The sequence below is a fragment of the Chroicocephalus ridibundus genome, chromosome 1 (genome assembly GCF_963924245.1).
Source record: "Chroicocephalus ridibundus chromosome 1, bChrRid1.1, whole genome shotgun sequence".
In the NCBI taxonomy this organism is placed as follows: Eukaryota; Metazoa; Chordata; class Aves; order Charadriiformes; family Laridae; genus Chroicocephalus; species Chroicocephalus ridibundus.
Genome location: NC_086284.1, coordinates 215,621,446 through 215,634,868, shown reverse-complemented (window position 1 = coordinate 215,634,868; position 13,423 = coordinate 215,621,446). Strand labels below are relative to the sequence as shown.

General features: G+C 38.9%; 1 protein-coding gene across 2 annotated transcripts in view; it reads left to right on the top strand.

Moving 5' to 3' along the window:
- TAF3 (TATA-box binding protein associated factor 3) overlaps positions 1-13,423 on the top strand; it is a 127,204-nt gene that overhangs the window by 4,585 nt on the left and 109,196 nt on the right. For both annotated transcript variants that reach the window (XR_010069593.1, XM_063323653.1), the window contains exon 2: positions 7,915-8,157. Coding sequence is in view for 1 of the 2 variants with exons in the window: in XM_063323653.1 (XP_063179723.1) it covers positions 7,915-8,157 (243 nt within the window). In the remaining variant the exon portion in view is untranslated. The remainder of the gene's footprint in view (positions 1-7,914; positions 8,158-13,423) is intronic.

Below are 13,423 nucleotides of genomic sequence, written 5' to 3'. Positions count from 1 at the left end.
AGGTCAGGCAGGAGGCATGGTGAGATTAGCTTGATCAGGAGAGGAGCAGTCGTGGCCTGAAGGTGCTGCTGCTTGTGCTCATGCCTCCCCTCTGAAGCAGAAGTTCTCACTGCTGAGCGATCCCCATCAAGCAAAGTGATGCTGTGAACATACCTGGTCCTGCCTCTGCTTCCTGATTTTAGGAATAATTGAGATCGAGTCTGGGGCTGCCGCTTTAACTGAGTTCAGAAGGCACTTACTTAGTGATATTGCTGCAAACTTTTTGAGTTCTAGTTTGAGTAGGTTTCCTCGTATGAGCTTTCAGCAAATTTGACACCTAGTTGGATGTGAAGCTGTGTGTGGTCAGTCTGGAAATGGGACTGTGCAATATTAAACCAGCGGCACCAGTGCACCTGCTGCACCGGTGAATTCTGTATCTCAATCTGAACGGAAATTATCTGTAAAGAGATTAAAGGGGACAACAGAGAGAGCTGGGGAGAACTGTGTTATGGGGTAAAAAAAGGAGCTAAATCTAGGCTGGGTCAGAGCTGTCCTTTGACATGGTGAGTACAAATTTTGGGATGATGGTTTTGTTAGTGGATGACTGCATGTGCAAGAGATGAGTTTTTCAGCAGCATTGCCCCCCCTGAGCTCAGCTGCGTCTGCCACAGGTACTGCAGCGTTTGTGAAGCTGGGAGGAAAAGCCGCAGAATTGGTGAAAATACAGCTTTTTACTTGCGGTGTTTGAGGAAGTGGAAGTGCGTAGAAATAAGGTATCCCTCTTGCTTTGGGTGTGCTCACTGAAAGTGGGGAAAGGAATTAATTTTTTCCCCTCTATGAATGGAGAAGGAAGTATCATAGTCTTTCTTTTTTTTTTCTTTTTTTTTTTTTGTGGAGAAGAAGGGGAATATGCTGTTTTCATGCCAGTGATACGGTATTTCTTGTATTTACCTCTCCTAAAATGATTCCTGTCTTTATTTCTTTAAAAGGTTTATAAAAAGACATCTTAACGCTCGGCTGATGTCTCCCTGCTTTTTCGGAATTGTTTCCTTTTTCTCCTAAAATAAGTTACAGTACAAACCCAGCTCTGGATGAATGAGCTGAATTTTGCCATGGTTTTGCATAAGTGGAATTAATTAAATTCCAATTGTAGCATCTTTATTGTCAGTGTGTTATCTCAAAGTCAAACCAGTGGGGTTTGAGTTAGCAGGGTTGTCAGCTGGAGGGACATAATCTTTGTATTCGAAGCTGAATGGATTTACTCTGACGTAATTGAGACGGTGTGGTATTGCTCTGAAAAGCATGTCATTGCCGTACGCGTATTTTCTCAGTTGCAAAAGAAAATGATGGCTTTCCCAGCTGTGTTAGATCTTTGTTCCAGCTGTTACATTCCATTAGCAGAGCTACATTCAAGATTTTCATTACTTTTCTGCTGTTGTTTCTTTGCATTTGTGGTAGCTGGAGTTGATGGGAGCTTCTGTGGCTGCAAAAGGATTTGCCAAACGGGCTTGAGATGCGTTTGATGCCGTGAAATGCTTCTGAATACTGTGTTGGGGGTGGAGGAGAGAGTGAACTTACAGGGGAGAAAATAAGGGTTTTTCCTGTTAAAGTACACCGCGTTACGCTGTTAAAATTTGCAGAAAGCTTGTAAGAGGAAGCCTGTTCAATATGCCGTACGCTCCACACATGTTTTTATCTTAGAATTTAAATAAAATATTTGAAAAGCAGTGCTGGAGTATGTAATTAAGGTATTGAACTACAAAACCAAACTGACATTGTGAGGTTTCTGGGAGCAGAGTTCTATGTTGTTGTTGTTGTTTGTTTTAAGCAGAGGTGAAAAGGGAAAAGTTCTCTGTGAGGCGCAGCTTTGTTTTGCACTCACGTTTCACATGGTTTGATAGAGGTGGTGGCACAGCTGGTGTTTTGGGTTAACTGCTCTGGATTTTCTAGTATACGTTGGGGGTTTTTTTAACATTGTGGAACTGTCCAGTGGAGACAGACGGTATCTGCTTTCTTTGCTAAGAGTTTAGCTTGGCAGTGGGCTGGTTCGTTATAGACATGCGGAATACGTTGTGTTTTACCTCTTAATTTAGCACATTTCCAGTAAGGAAATTCAGTTTCCTGTATATTTATGTGAGTGCTGTAATTCACGGGAGGGATGAGGAGGGGAGTCATGGTTTATGCCCTAAAAAAGCCTGATTTTTCTACTACATTGCTTTAAAAGACAACCAGGTAGAAGCTGCGTAAATTTAATCACTGAGGGCACCTGGGCATATTTCAGCAGGACAAATGTAGATTATATGCTGTTAAAAGTAGAAGAGTAATAAACTAGATATTAATTTAGGGTTGTGTTGGATCTAGAAGTGGGGGTTTTGGTACTCTTTTCTGGAATTTTCGGTCTTGAGCATATGTTTGGACATGTTGTGATTATTTTTTTTTAAATGTTAAATTTTTTCTTCTGAAAGTTGCTTACAGTGAGGAAATAAAGCTTAAAAGTTGCCCTTTAGTTTCATTTTGTGTGACTACTTTTTTAAGATTATTTTTGTGTAAACATAGAATCACAGAATATCTCAAGTTGGAGGGGACCCGTAAGGATCATTGAGTCCAACGCCCTGCTCCTCGCAGGACTACCTAAACCTAATTCCATATATATACATAAAAATAACATTAAATATAAATAATATTAAATATATTTAAAGTTATATTAATAATTCAACTGCATTTATATTAAAAGGCAGGCTCTGATCTGTGAGCACAATGTTGTAACTGGAAGGAAAAATGTCAGATCTTGCAAAATGTTTTGCCAAGATGGACCTGGCTCAAAACCTGCTCCAGTGTCACTGCACAATCTCCGGTCAAGGAAAACTTAACTTCATTATAGCGAATCTCTGCTTTGGAGAATGCAAACAGCAGACCAATATTTTCACTGGGAATAACGACAGTGGAGAGAATAGACCTGGCATCAACCAACTCTTTATTTCTTTCTAATTAAAACCTTGTATGTTTTTTTTCATTTTTGTTCTTTTTGTTTTTTTTTTTTTTTAAGTTACTTCACTCTTACTACACTATATATCCAGTATACAATGGTAATCTCTATCAAAGTGTTAGATTTTGATGATGAGTTTAAATGAGCTGATTCCCTTTACTCATGCTGAATGACTGTTGTAACAAGTATCTCTTCAGGGCCCATAACATTTGTTATAAGCAGTGTACCTCTTTATGTCCTGATAACCTTCAATGTTGATGTTTTTAAGCTAATTAACTTCTCACTGGCTACCAATAAAGAAGGTCAACTTTTTTTTTTTTTTTTTTTTTTTTTTTTTCCCACTTGACATTTATGAGGTTACCAGGAAAAAGAGCAGGCTCCGAGCAGCAATAGCAAGAAGATGCTTTTGCCTGCCTGGTAACTACATTAATAGGACCCTTTTCCCCCACTTAAATGCTCTCCAGCAAGGCATATGTACTTATTTAATAATGTACTGTGTATGCCTCTGACTGTTCTTGTGGATGCTGGATGGAAGCGATGTGTTGTTGGTTTGAAAGAGTTATCCTGGAGTAACTATTCAGTGTAGATACACGGGTATTTAATACAGGGTTGAGTGATGTGCCTGAGCACAAGGAATCTGTGACAGAGGCTGTAATAAAAATACCGAGGAGCTATACCTAATAATTTGCTAGTTAAAATAAAATTAAAAAAAAATACTTCTTTTATTGTAGACATGAGGGTGAATGCTGAGCTATTTATAATAGACTGTACATGTTGCATGGGTAGTGACTCATTAATTTTTCTCAATATATATTTATTACAGAGCTGTAGTTGCTCCCTTTGAAAAAAAACCTGGCATGAAACTGAAAGCTCTTCTGTTCTGTACACTCATTAAATGTTCCCTGTTTCACATGAACTTTGAGCCAGGAAGGAGGAGGTGCTGGGGGTGAGCTTGACAAAAGTAAATCAGCTATTTTGAGACTTTAATAATTCAAGAATTTGACAATTTAAGAATTTAAGGAAAACAAGATAGTTTTTCCCTAACGCCCACTGACCCCCTCCCAGTTTCTTTGGATGACATGAGGGTTGATCAGCTTGTTTTCTGGAGAAATTCTTGTGACTTCTGCAAAAACAACTAGGCTTCTAAAAATTCCTTTTCCCCACAAACCGAGACCGAGCGTTTATTGCTTGAAGGGGACTTAGTGCATTGCCCCCATATTCTGTTTGATTTGGTTGTCCTTGTGGACAACTGGGTTAATCAGCAGTGTTGAGGGCTGGATAACTTCCCACCCGAATACTCAGCTCTGCGTGGATTCTGTTTGCTGGTATTTTTGATGCTCTACTTTTTGGGGGATCCATTTCTGTGTGCAGATTCCTCCACACCCGGTGTTTGTTCTCATTCATAGGGAAGCTGAGAGTATCGTAACTGCACAGCCATTCGCACAGGTTTCTGATGAGCTGTTTCGAGATTGAATGGTCTTAATCAGAACAACAGATATTATTTGATTCGTTTTGGTATAGGGAATAGAAGCTGGAAACCAAAGCTCCAAAGCTGTTTGTGATTTGATACTGACTTGCTGTGTGACACTGGATTAATTATTTCACTGGGAGGGTTCAGCATCTGAATTTTTAAACTGAGGATAACACAAATATCTGAAGAATATCGAGACAAGTTCAGTATGTACAAATGAAACTCTTTTTTGGCATCATTTGCGTACAGAAAAAAGCCTAAGACTGAATGAAAGATCAGGAGAGAGTGTGTTACATGTTTGTCAGCATTCTCTTTCATGTGCCTGGCTTCTGCTATTATTGTGGATTTTTATTAAACGGAGAGAGAAAAGGAATGCTAAACTGTTCAAATATAAGTATGAAGGCACAAGCCTTTATTTGATAAATCACCTGAAATTACATTTAATACATTTTTGTGCTGTGTATATTTCCAATTGATGTCTTTTGATTTAAACATAGATATGAATACAGGGCTGAAACTTTTTTTGTACACTTTTACCACTGAGGACACTCTTTCTTGAAAAGAAGAGGTTAAAGGACCAGTCCTCTTTGTCCCTGTGACAGTTACAGGTTTACATTTTTTATTTTTTTTTTTTTTTTTTAGCTTTTATGACTTGGCCTTGACGTTTTAACTTATGTCTTGGCATTGTCTCTTTGGAGGCAAACGGCAAAGACATGGGAAAGTTGATTTTTCTTCAGGTTTTTTTTTTTGAACCTGCGTTCTAACACACATAATTGGTTTTGGATGTGGTTGCTTTAATACTTCCATGCTTCAATTACACTTAGTAGTTGCTTCTCTGCCACGTGTTCTTAATAAGCACTTGTAGGAAGAAGTGCTTTTTAGCATTTATCGCTTGCTAATCACATCAGTACACGTTTTTGGAGGTTAAAAAGATCATGTGTAGATCTAGGAAGACCTTTTCCTATCGCAGTGATGAACTGGACTAGACTTTCACCCTGAGTGGATGCCGGTGCTGGTGTCAAGAGGCACACGCTGAGCGAGGTACTCAAACCCCAGTAATGGGGTAGGTGGTGTTGGTGCACCTTGCAGTCCCGTGCCCCACGTTGTCCAGCTGGGAAACCTCTTGCAGCATTTTCCCTGCCCGGAACTTGGTTTTTCTTCCAAGGGAAGCTGGACCCAAGTATGGTGTGTGTCTGTGCCAGTGGGTACGCTTCCCAGGTCTAGGCAATGCCCACCTGAGAATGAGTGCTGTGAGTCTCACCATGAATCTGTCTGTCTTGCAAACAGCACAGTCAGTGATTTCAGGAGTGTCTGGGGAATAAATATGCTCTACTTCTGGGCTTGTTGAAAAGGTTTGAAAAGTTTTCCCTAAGTTTTTCTTTTGAATTCGCAGTCCCAGCTTCTACGTGTTAAGTCTTGATGCCATAGAAAATGGTTCAGTAAATTCAAAGGTACCTTGTAGTCTGAAGAGCAACTAAAAGTGACAAGGCAAAATTTCTTAGCTGTGTCAATTATCTAAATTTAATTTTTTAAGGATAAAGCACTCTTCCGTCTGCCCAATAACTATAGGTATCTCGTAACTACTCCGGAGTGGTGGTATCCTCCTTTAATGGTATTTATGTAAGTCTCTGCATTTCTCATGTCAACACAAAATTTCCCAGTTATGTCAACTACCTAAATTTAAGTTTTTATGGATAAAACACTCTTCTGTCCGCTCAATAACTACTCCAGAGTGGTGATATCCACCTTTAATTATGTTTATATAAGTCTCCACATTTCTCTGTCCCTAGAGTCTGCAGGGGAAACTAGTGTTGCACTTGTACTAAATATTATTCAGACACAAAATCCAAGATGGTTCTTGTCGTAGGGAGTTTATGTTCTAAATAGAGATGGACAAAGGAGGCGATAACTTGGTCTGATCTCCCTTTTAGCTGTGGAGAGAATTAAAACACAAGCAACTTGCCCAGAGTCACACAAGAGGCCAGTGTTACAGAGCTGAGAATCAAAACCATAATCTGAGTATTACCCTTATCTTCACTGCAAGACTAAGAAGAGAAATTCTAGAACAAAATTCTTATTTTCTAAATGTACCTGCAGGCGTGAGTTGGCTGGGGGTTTGAATTCATCCAGTGATGTGAGAACCCGCCTGCTCGACTGCTTCGGCTTCAAGATAAACCAAGAAGAGATTAGGTTAAAGGACAAACAAAAGAGCATCCCCCCCGTTCTCCGAAGCTGGGGCTTCACAATAGCGATTGTGTTCCTTCAATAAGCACGGGCTGGTTTTCCATAATTGCTTTTTAAAGAAAATCACAGCTTATCATCATGTAGGGATGTAATATCTTCATAAGCCAACTGTATAGAATTTTAATAATTCAGTATAATTTTATTGAATTAAAAGAAAAAAAAGTCATTGTTAGGGTTTAAGGCATCTTTTGTTGTGTTATTGTTATTATGAAAAGTTAGGATGAGTCTCAAAGCGGTGCCTTGGCCACCAAAGCCAGGTGCCCAGTTCTCCCTCCGGAGGCCTTCGGAGGGATTTCCCTCTGTCGGGTCAGGGAAACCAAGGCACTTGGAGGATTTCTGCTCTGCATAGTTCAAATCTTTGAGCCAAATTGTATGTGTAGAACACCCTGCATCCCTTCTTGGACTGTTTTCTTGGAGGTCATATTAAATAAAGATCCTGACTGCTCGGGCAGTAAGGTTTCACTGTGTGTTTTGTAAAGAAGATTTTTGCTGTAGAGTCAAACTTAAATTTTACCCGAGAAAATCAGCCCCCAAAGTTTAGTATAAAATACTCTCTCCTCATCAAACCACTACTTAATATTCCTGTATTTCATGCGGGAGGTATATCTAACCGGTAGGTAAAGTGACTCATAGCTTATGAAGCCTGGAGATTTCATCTGGTGGAAAGATACTACGTGAAGTATTTTTGTTATCAAAAGATACACCAGATACCTTCTTTTTTTTGCTACCCGTAAGCTACAATTGGTTCAACAAAATGAAGTTGTTGATTTTTCTAGTAATAATTACATGTAGTCTGTTACATACTGGTAAAGGGGCACTTTCTGAATATTGAGGGCTTGTTTTGTTCATTTGAATGTACATTCTGAAATTGAAAACTATTTTAAGCGTTGTTGCACGGTGTTAATTGACTGTTGCCAGGTAAAGCTGCCTGGTGCGGCTCCCTCGGTTTTGTTTGATTTGCTTCTTGAGGTGCAGCTTTTTAATGGTATGAATTGAAACAAAGGGATACGGATCAAAACAAAACACTTTTAAATGAGAGTGTGTTTTTAGCCTGTTGTGTAGCCCAACGAACATTAAACGCGGCAGAACTGTGGGGCCATAATCTCCATTATTGGTGGTGAGCCGAAGTGGGTTGTAATCTCTAAGCGTAGACCTGCAGGTCAATTATTTTTTTTTAAACTGGCTTTTTGCGAAAATGTTGTTCTCTTGTTGTTTGTTTTTTTTTTTGTTACAGATGGCCGCACAGATCCAATTTTGGATGATGTAGGTGATGCCTTCAAGCTTATGGGGGTTAACCTGCATGAGCTGGAAGATTATATACACAATATCGAACCTGTCACTTTCGCACATCAAATCCCTTCGTTTCCCGTCAGCAAGAACAATGTCCTGCAGTTTCCCCAGCCGGGAAGTAAAGATGCGGAAGAAAGGAAGGAATACATCCCTGATTATATGCCACCTATTGTCTCCTCTCAAGAAGGTGCGAAATTAATCCTTTGCTTTAAGTTTTGGTCCCTGTGTGTTTGCGTATTTGTTTGCATCCTCGAGCAGATCGAGTTGTGCTGCCCGTAGCAGTCGCTCAGGAAGGACCCGCTGGGTGTTACACAAGTGTGGTTTCAAAACAGGTACTAGTGCTCTGGCAAGCTTCTTTTCCACTCTTGCACTTTCCTCCAGGATGAACTGTTGTCAAAGTACACCGTGTTAATACACATTTTTCTATAATGCATTTAAATTTTAAGTTTTCGGATGACAGTAGAAATGAATGCTTTACATTACCTTTTATCTGTTCTTCTCCCTTTTATATACTGCAAGAGGTTACATCATTTGGTAAAGGTAAAAGAAGGAAAGCTGCCGAGCCTGGCACAAAATTCCCAGCTCCTGACAGCTGTTTCTTCTTCCTTTGAAGAAATTTAACACAAAAAAAAAAACCAACCAAACCCTCTTCCAGTTAGAATCAAGTCAGGTTTAAAATAAGGAAGAGTCATTCAGAGGCACACTGCTCGCTTTTAATTCTCTTTGCTAATGTTGGTTACGGTTTCGTCATCACACTTCCAACTGCTCTCCTTCTGTTTCTTGTGTAGAATTCCGGCAGAGGCAGGGCTGGTGGAGCCCGGTAACGGTGAAACCAACTATAGAAATGCTACGAGCTGCAGTTGGCTGGAGAATTTTAACAGTGGCGGTGGGAAAAAGCAAAATAGTTTTTTCTGGTTTTCAGCTACATGAGACTTGATTGCTAATAAGATAAACATTTAAGAAATGCAACCTAGTCTGACTTTCCCTTCGAATAGTGAACATCACACAGCTGTATTTTGTGGGGAAATAAACCTTTGTAAGCTTGTGGAATGGGAACAAAAATCCCAGACAGAAGAACTTTATTTTCCAAAAGAGTGTATTGAACAGGTACAGTCCTCACAAGACACTTGTTTAATTTATAATTTCCATGGGCACAGAATGGATATCATGCATATTGTTCTTTTTTAAGAACTAAAGTCTCAAAGTCTGAACGTTGAAATATATGTAAAAATTCTGCCCAGTGTAAAGATGAACATGAATGGCCTCACCTTATTGGGTGAACGAAATCCATTGCTGCGCTGCTACAAATGTCACATGAGGCAGTTTTTCAATGATTTAGTAAGCTGGTGTAAGCGTATGTTCAGTTCTTCACACATCGCGTTTAGCTGGAGAGATGCGCTTACTGTGTGCTTCAGTGGGACTAAGGGAAATTATAGTCAGGAACAGGTATCTGAAGTGTAAAGAACTGTGAGATGCAGTGGGTTTAGTGTGTGCAGTAGAAAAAATACACTATTTCCAGTTACAGTATGAGGACTTACTCATACTGATGAGTATTTCTGAAGCTCTGTAGGCCTGGCTTTTCCGTTTTCTTTAATTGCATAGAATACATAGCTGTTTTATAGATCAACAGCATTTTAATGTCTCTTGCCTTAATATAACCCAGGAAGTGAAATTGCTGGTTTCGCTGAAGCTGCAGAAATATTTTCTTGGATTGATAACAAGGTACTAAGATCTTCCCCCTTGTGAAGTTTTAATAGGGTTGTTTTTAAAAATCTAACAATGAACTCTCTTAAACCAGGAAGAGACAAACTGAATGTAAGTATCATATATGTAGACAACACTAAACAGAGAAAAGTACAGAGGAAGATGTTGAGAAGTGAATAGGGATTTTAGCAGCCCTGTTCTGGCTATTTTCTTGAAATGCTTTAGCCTGATTTTTCAGGAGGTAAACAAACACCATTCTGTCAAAGAAATCTGTCATCTTTGAAGTGTAACAACTTACCCGGCAGTTTTGCCTTTTCTTTTTTTTTTTTTTTTATTTTCTTTTTTTCTCTACCTTGGAAAATCATACTTTAAAAATATGCAAGAAAGATCAAATCCAACAAGGCGCAAAGCGGCTGTAAAGGAATTTCTGAGCACGGGGGGCGAGAGATGAGAGTGTTCCAGACTCAGTCTGGTGGTGCATGACATAGAAAGAGAGGCTAAAAATTGAAATGGGGACAGTTGTGCGCTTCTTTTTTTTTTTTTTTTGTATGTAACTTTTTATACTCTTTCTCTTGCAAGTTAGATCCAGGAGTTAGATTTTAGCAGTCCTTATAAATAATGTATGAATCCTTTTAACACCCGAAGCAAGAAGATATTATTTCCAAAGTTGGATGAGAACCAGGAAAACTTCTAATGCCTAAGGCTAGTCTATCAGAGGACCTATAGACACAACTTTAAAAAATGAATACAATTTTTTTTTGATGGAAGTTTTATGCAAGCATTAAATACAGCTGCGAAGTGCAGGTTTGTTGTAGTTGATTTAAAATACAGTTGAGGACACTTTGATTTTGAATTAAGTGTTTTCTGAAAACGCTATTTGTAGTTTTGTGCCTGTGTTGGTTTTTTTTGGAAAGGGTGAGGTGGATCAAGAAACTCTGTTATGTATGTTTGGTTGTATTTTACTCTAAGCAAAATTTGGAAGAAAAACTTTTACTTTTGCAGATTAAAGGAATGCACTGTAAAAATACTGAAGAATTGCAGAAGTTGTTTGAATAGTTTGCAGATCTTTATAGAGCAGAAAAAAACCCCGTGCTGCTGCTAAGACTGTGCAGTTCATAACATTTTGAGTTGCTTTGAGTAGGCAATAAAGATAGTTAGTAATGAAGGGAAGGCTTCATGCACGTTACAATGGATAATGTAAATCTTTCAGTCACTTAAAGGAACTGTCAGGAAGACTCGTTATGTCCCATTTGATATTGAAGCCTAGATCTCAGCTCATGTTATGCATATTTATTTACTGATATGATTCAGAAATCGCTAGTGCTGATATATTTTAGCCATAACATAGCCACGACGGTCTAAGGGTATGAGCAGATCAAGGTTTACTGGAAGAGGTAATATCTTTTAATTTAGTAGCTGATGTAACTAGAAATATTCTCTCTGGTGACAAACTGACTTCATAGGTAATTTTAGCTAGGTGCTTTAGTAGGAAAAAGCCTTTTTTTATTGTTAATTTTAAAAAACAAAACAGTGTTTAGTATGCACCGTGACCAGTAGGTGTTGCTAACCTCCTTCTAAAACGTCCTCTAGTTCTGTGCGTGTAACTAACTTCTTCTTTCCACTTGCTCTAGAGCTGGTGGTGGTGTGCTCAGAGTGTACAATCTCCCCAGCAGCTTGTGCGATGGCTTAGCGATCACTGCCAAAGGCTCGATAAGAGCAAAAAGTCCTGCTCAGCCTGAGAGGAGCAGTTTCCTTTGTATGTGCTCGATAGTAAGAAAAGCTGAAACAGCTCTCTGAACCATTTTTGAAGCTGTGGGGGAAAGGGAGGAAGGCAAATAGGTTTTTCAGGATCTGTAATTTGTGTCGATTGGAAGCTCAGTTCAGGGATACAAGTTTTGTTCCAAGAATGCAGAAAATGTGTTTGTTTTTTTTTCCCTTAAATCTGGAGTGTCTCATTTCAGTAACACGCACTAACCAAATGCTTGTGCTGCGAGGATCTGCATATATAATTATATATATTATAAAACAATCTGACTCAGTATTGCCATGGCAAATGTTGGGTTTTTAGCAGTATTTTTACAAAGGCCACTGAAGGGATAATTTTATGCCAATGTATCATGATGTTCGCTGTCTGCCCATTTTTAATTAGTCTCCTTTTTGTTTTTTTGAGTTATTTTAGCGCTGTTGTCACTAAAATGTCATGGTAAACTTGTAAGACAGATTAAAAAAGGAGAAAAAAATAAATTAGTTGCAAAACATGATGGTCATGCTTTATTTCTTATGCTTTAATGTAAAAGAACATACATTTTGCAATAATACATCAACTTCATAGAATTTGTTGATTGCATTTGAAGCAAAACAGTACTGCTGAAACTAGGCCAGTTGAGAAAGCCCAGACACTTTTCCATAGCTAATAATCATCACTGTTACGTTGTGGGATAATGTTGAGAGTCCGGGTCTAGGTGCTTTAAGAAAGTGCATCATTCTCCATAATTTGAACAAAGAAAAGTGATGTGTGAATCCTACATGTGCCATGGTAATACTATTTTTACGATTCCTGGGACGACATTTTACCTGTGCCTCTTGTTATTACATCATTTGAAATAATAATAACAACGAATTTTTTTAAAAAAATAACCACTTTATGTCAGCTGCTTTCTTTTTTGGACTTTCTGAAGTCAGAAGTAGTCCAGTCCCTGTTTCTCTGACTGGAAGACTGAAGAAAACATGTTGCTTTTGTGCATGCAATACTGTTCATATTCTGTTATATTTGCGTTAGGTGCTCATTCATCTCTTACCCTATAATTGTGCTGGGGTAGGTCAGAAGGACATAAGGGAGGAGATGTGTGAGTCTTTTCCCAGTAGTTGAGATTTTTTGGGGGGAGATGGGTAGCTTTTAGGGGGTCAACCTTCCCCTCAATTCTTGCTTCATTTTTTTTTTTTCTGTCTTCTGCTTCATACCACCTCACTCCCACTTCATAGAGGTTCAGCTCCTTTCTCTTAAAGATGATCTGGAAACAAATGTTATTTTTACCAGGCATTAAGTTGTGTGGTCTTTCGTTCCTGGTAATGTGTGTTCAAACACTGGCATTGTATTTCTGATCGTTGAGTCAGGACCACTTCTTGGCACCGTCTACAAATTCGGATTTATCTGTAGCCTTTTCTGTCAGAGCATTTTATTTCCCTGGCAGATCAAAGCATAAAATTGTTGATCTTCTTACAGTCCTGCCTTTTCCCTTCTTTGCTGTTGATGTGATGTTAGGACCTGTTTCCCACCAAAACCTGATGCTTGCAGCCACCTGGAAGTGTGAAAACCCATGCTGTTAAATTATACATAATCTTAGAACATCTCTTTTTTCTTTTTTTTTTTTTTTTTTTTGTACAATGTTAATTGCTAAAAATCACATTTGAATTGATGAGAATGGGGGGGTGTGAAGGAAGGTGCTAATCAAAATAACATGATTTTTGACGTTTAACGTTCTAGCACTGGGTCTACCGGTGCTAGAATTGTAATTGTATAAAGCATTAAGCATCACGGTGGTATAAAGCATTAGTGTCTCGCTCCAGTAGCTAGATATATCAGATTTTAAAATTGTCACTGGCCCCTCAGGCCAACAGTGCTTTCTTTGGCCGTGGTCCAGAACTGAATGTCGCAAGTCTTGGATCTCAGATCGGCGTCACTTCAATCTCTGGTTTCCTCAAGGGTTAAACAAAGCCAGTACCTCTTTCTAAATTAGCGCCTGATGGGC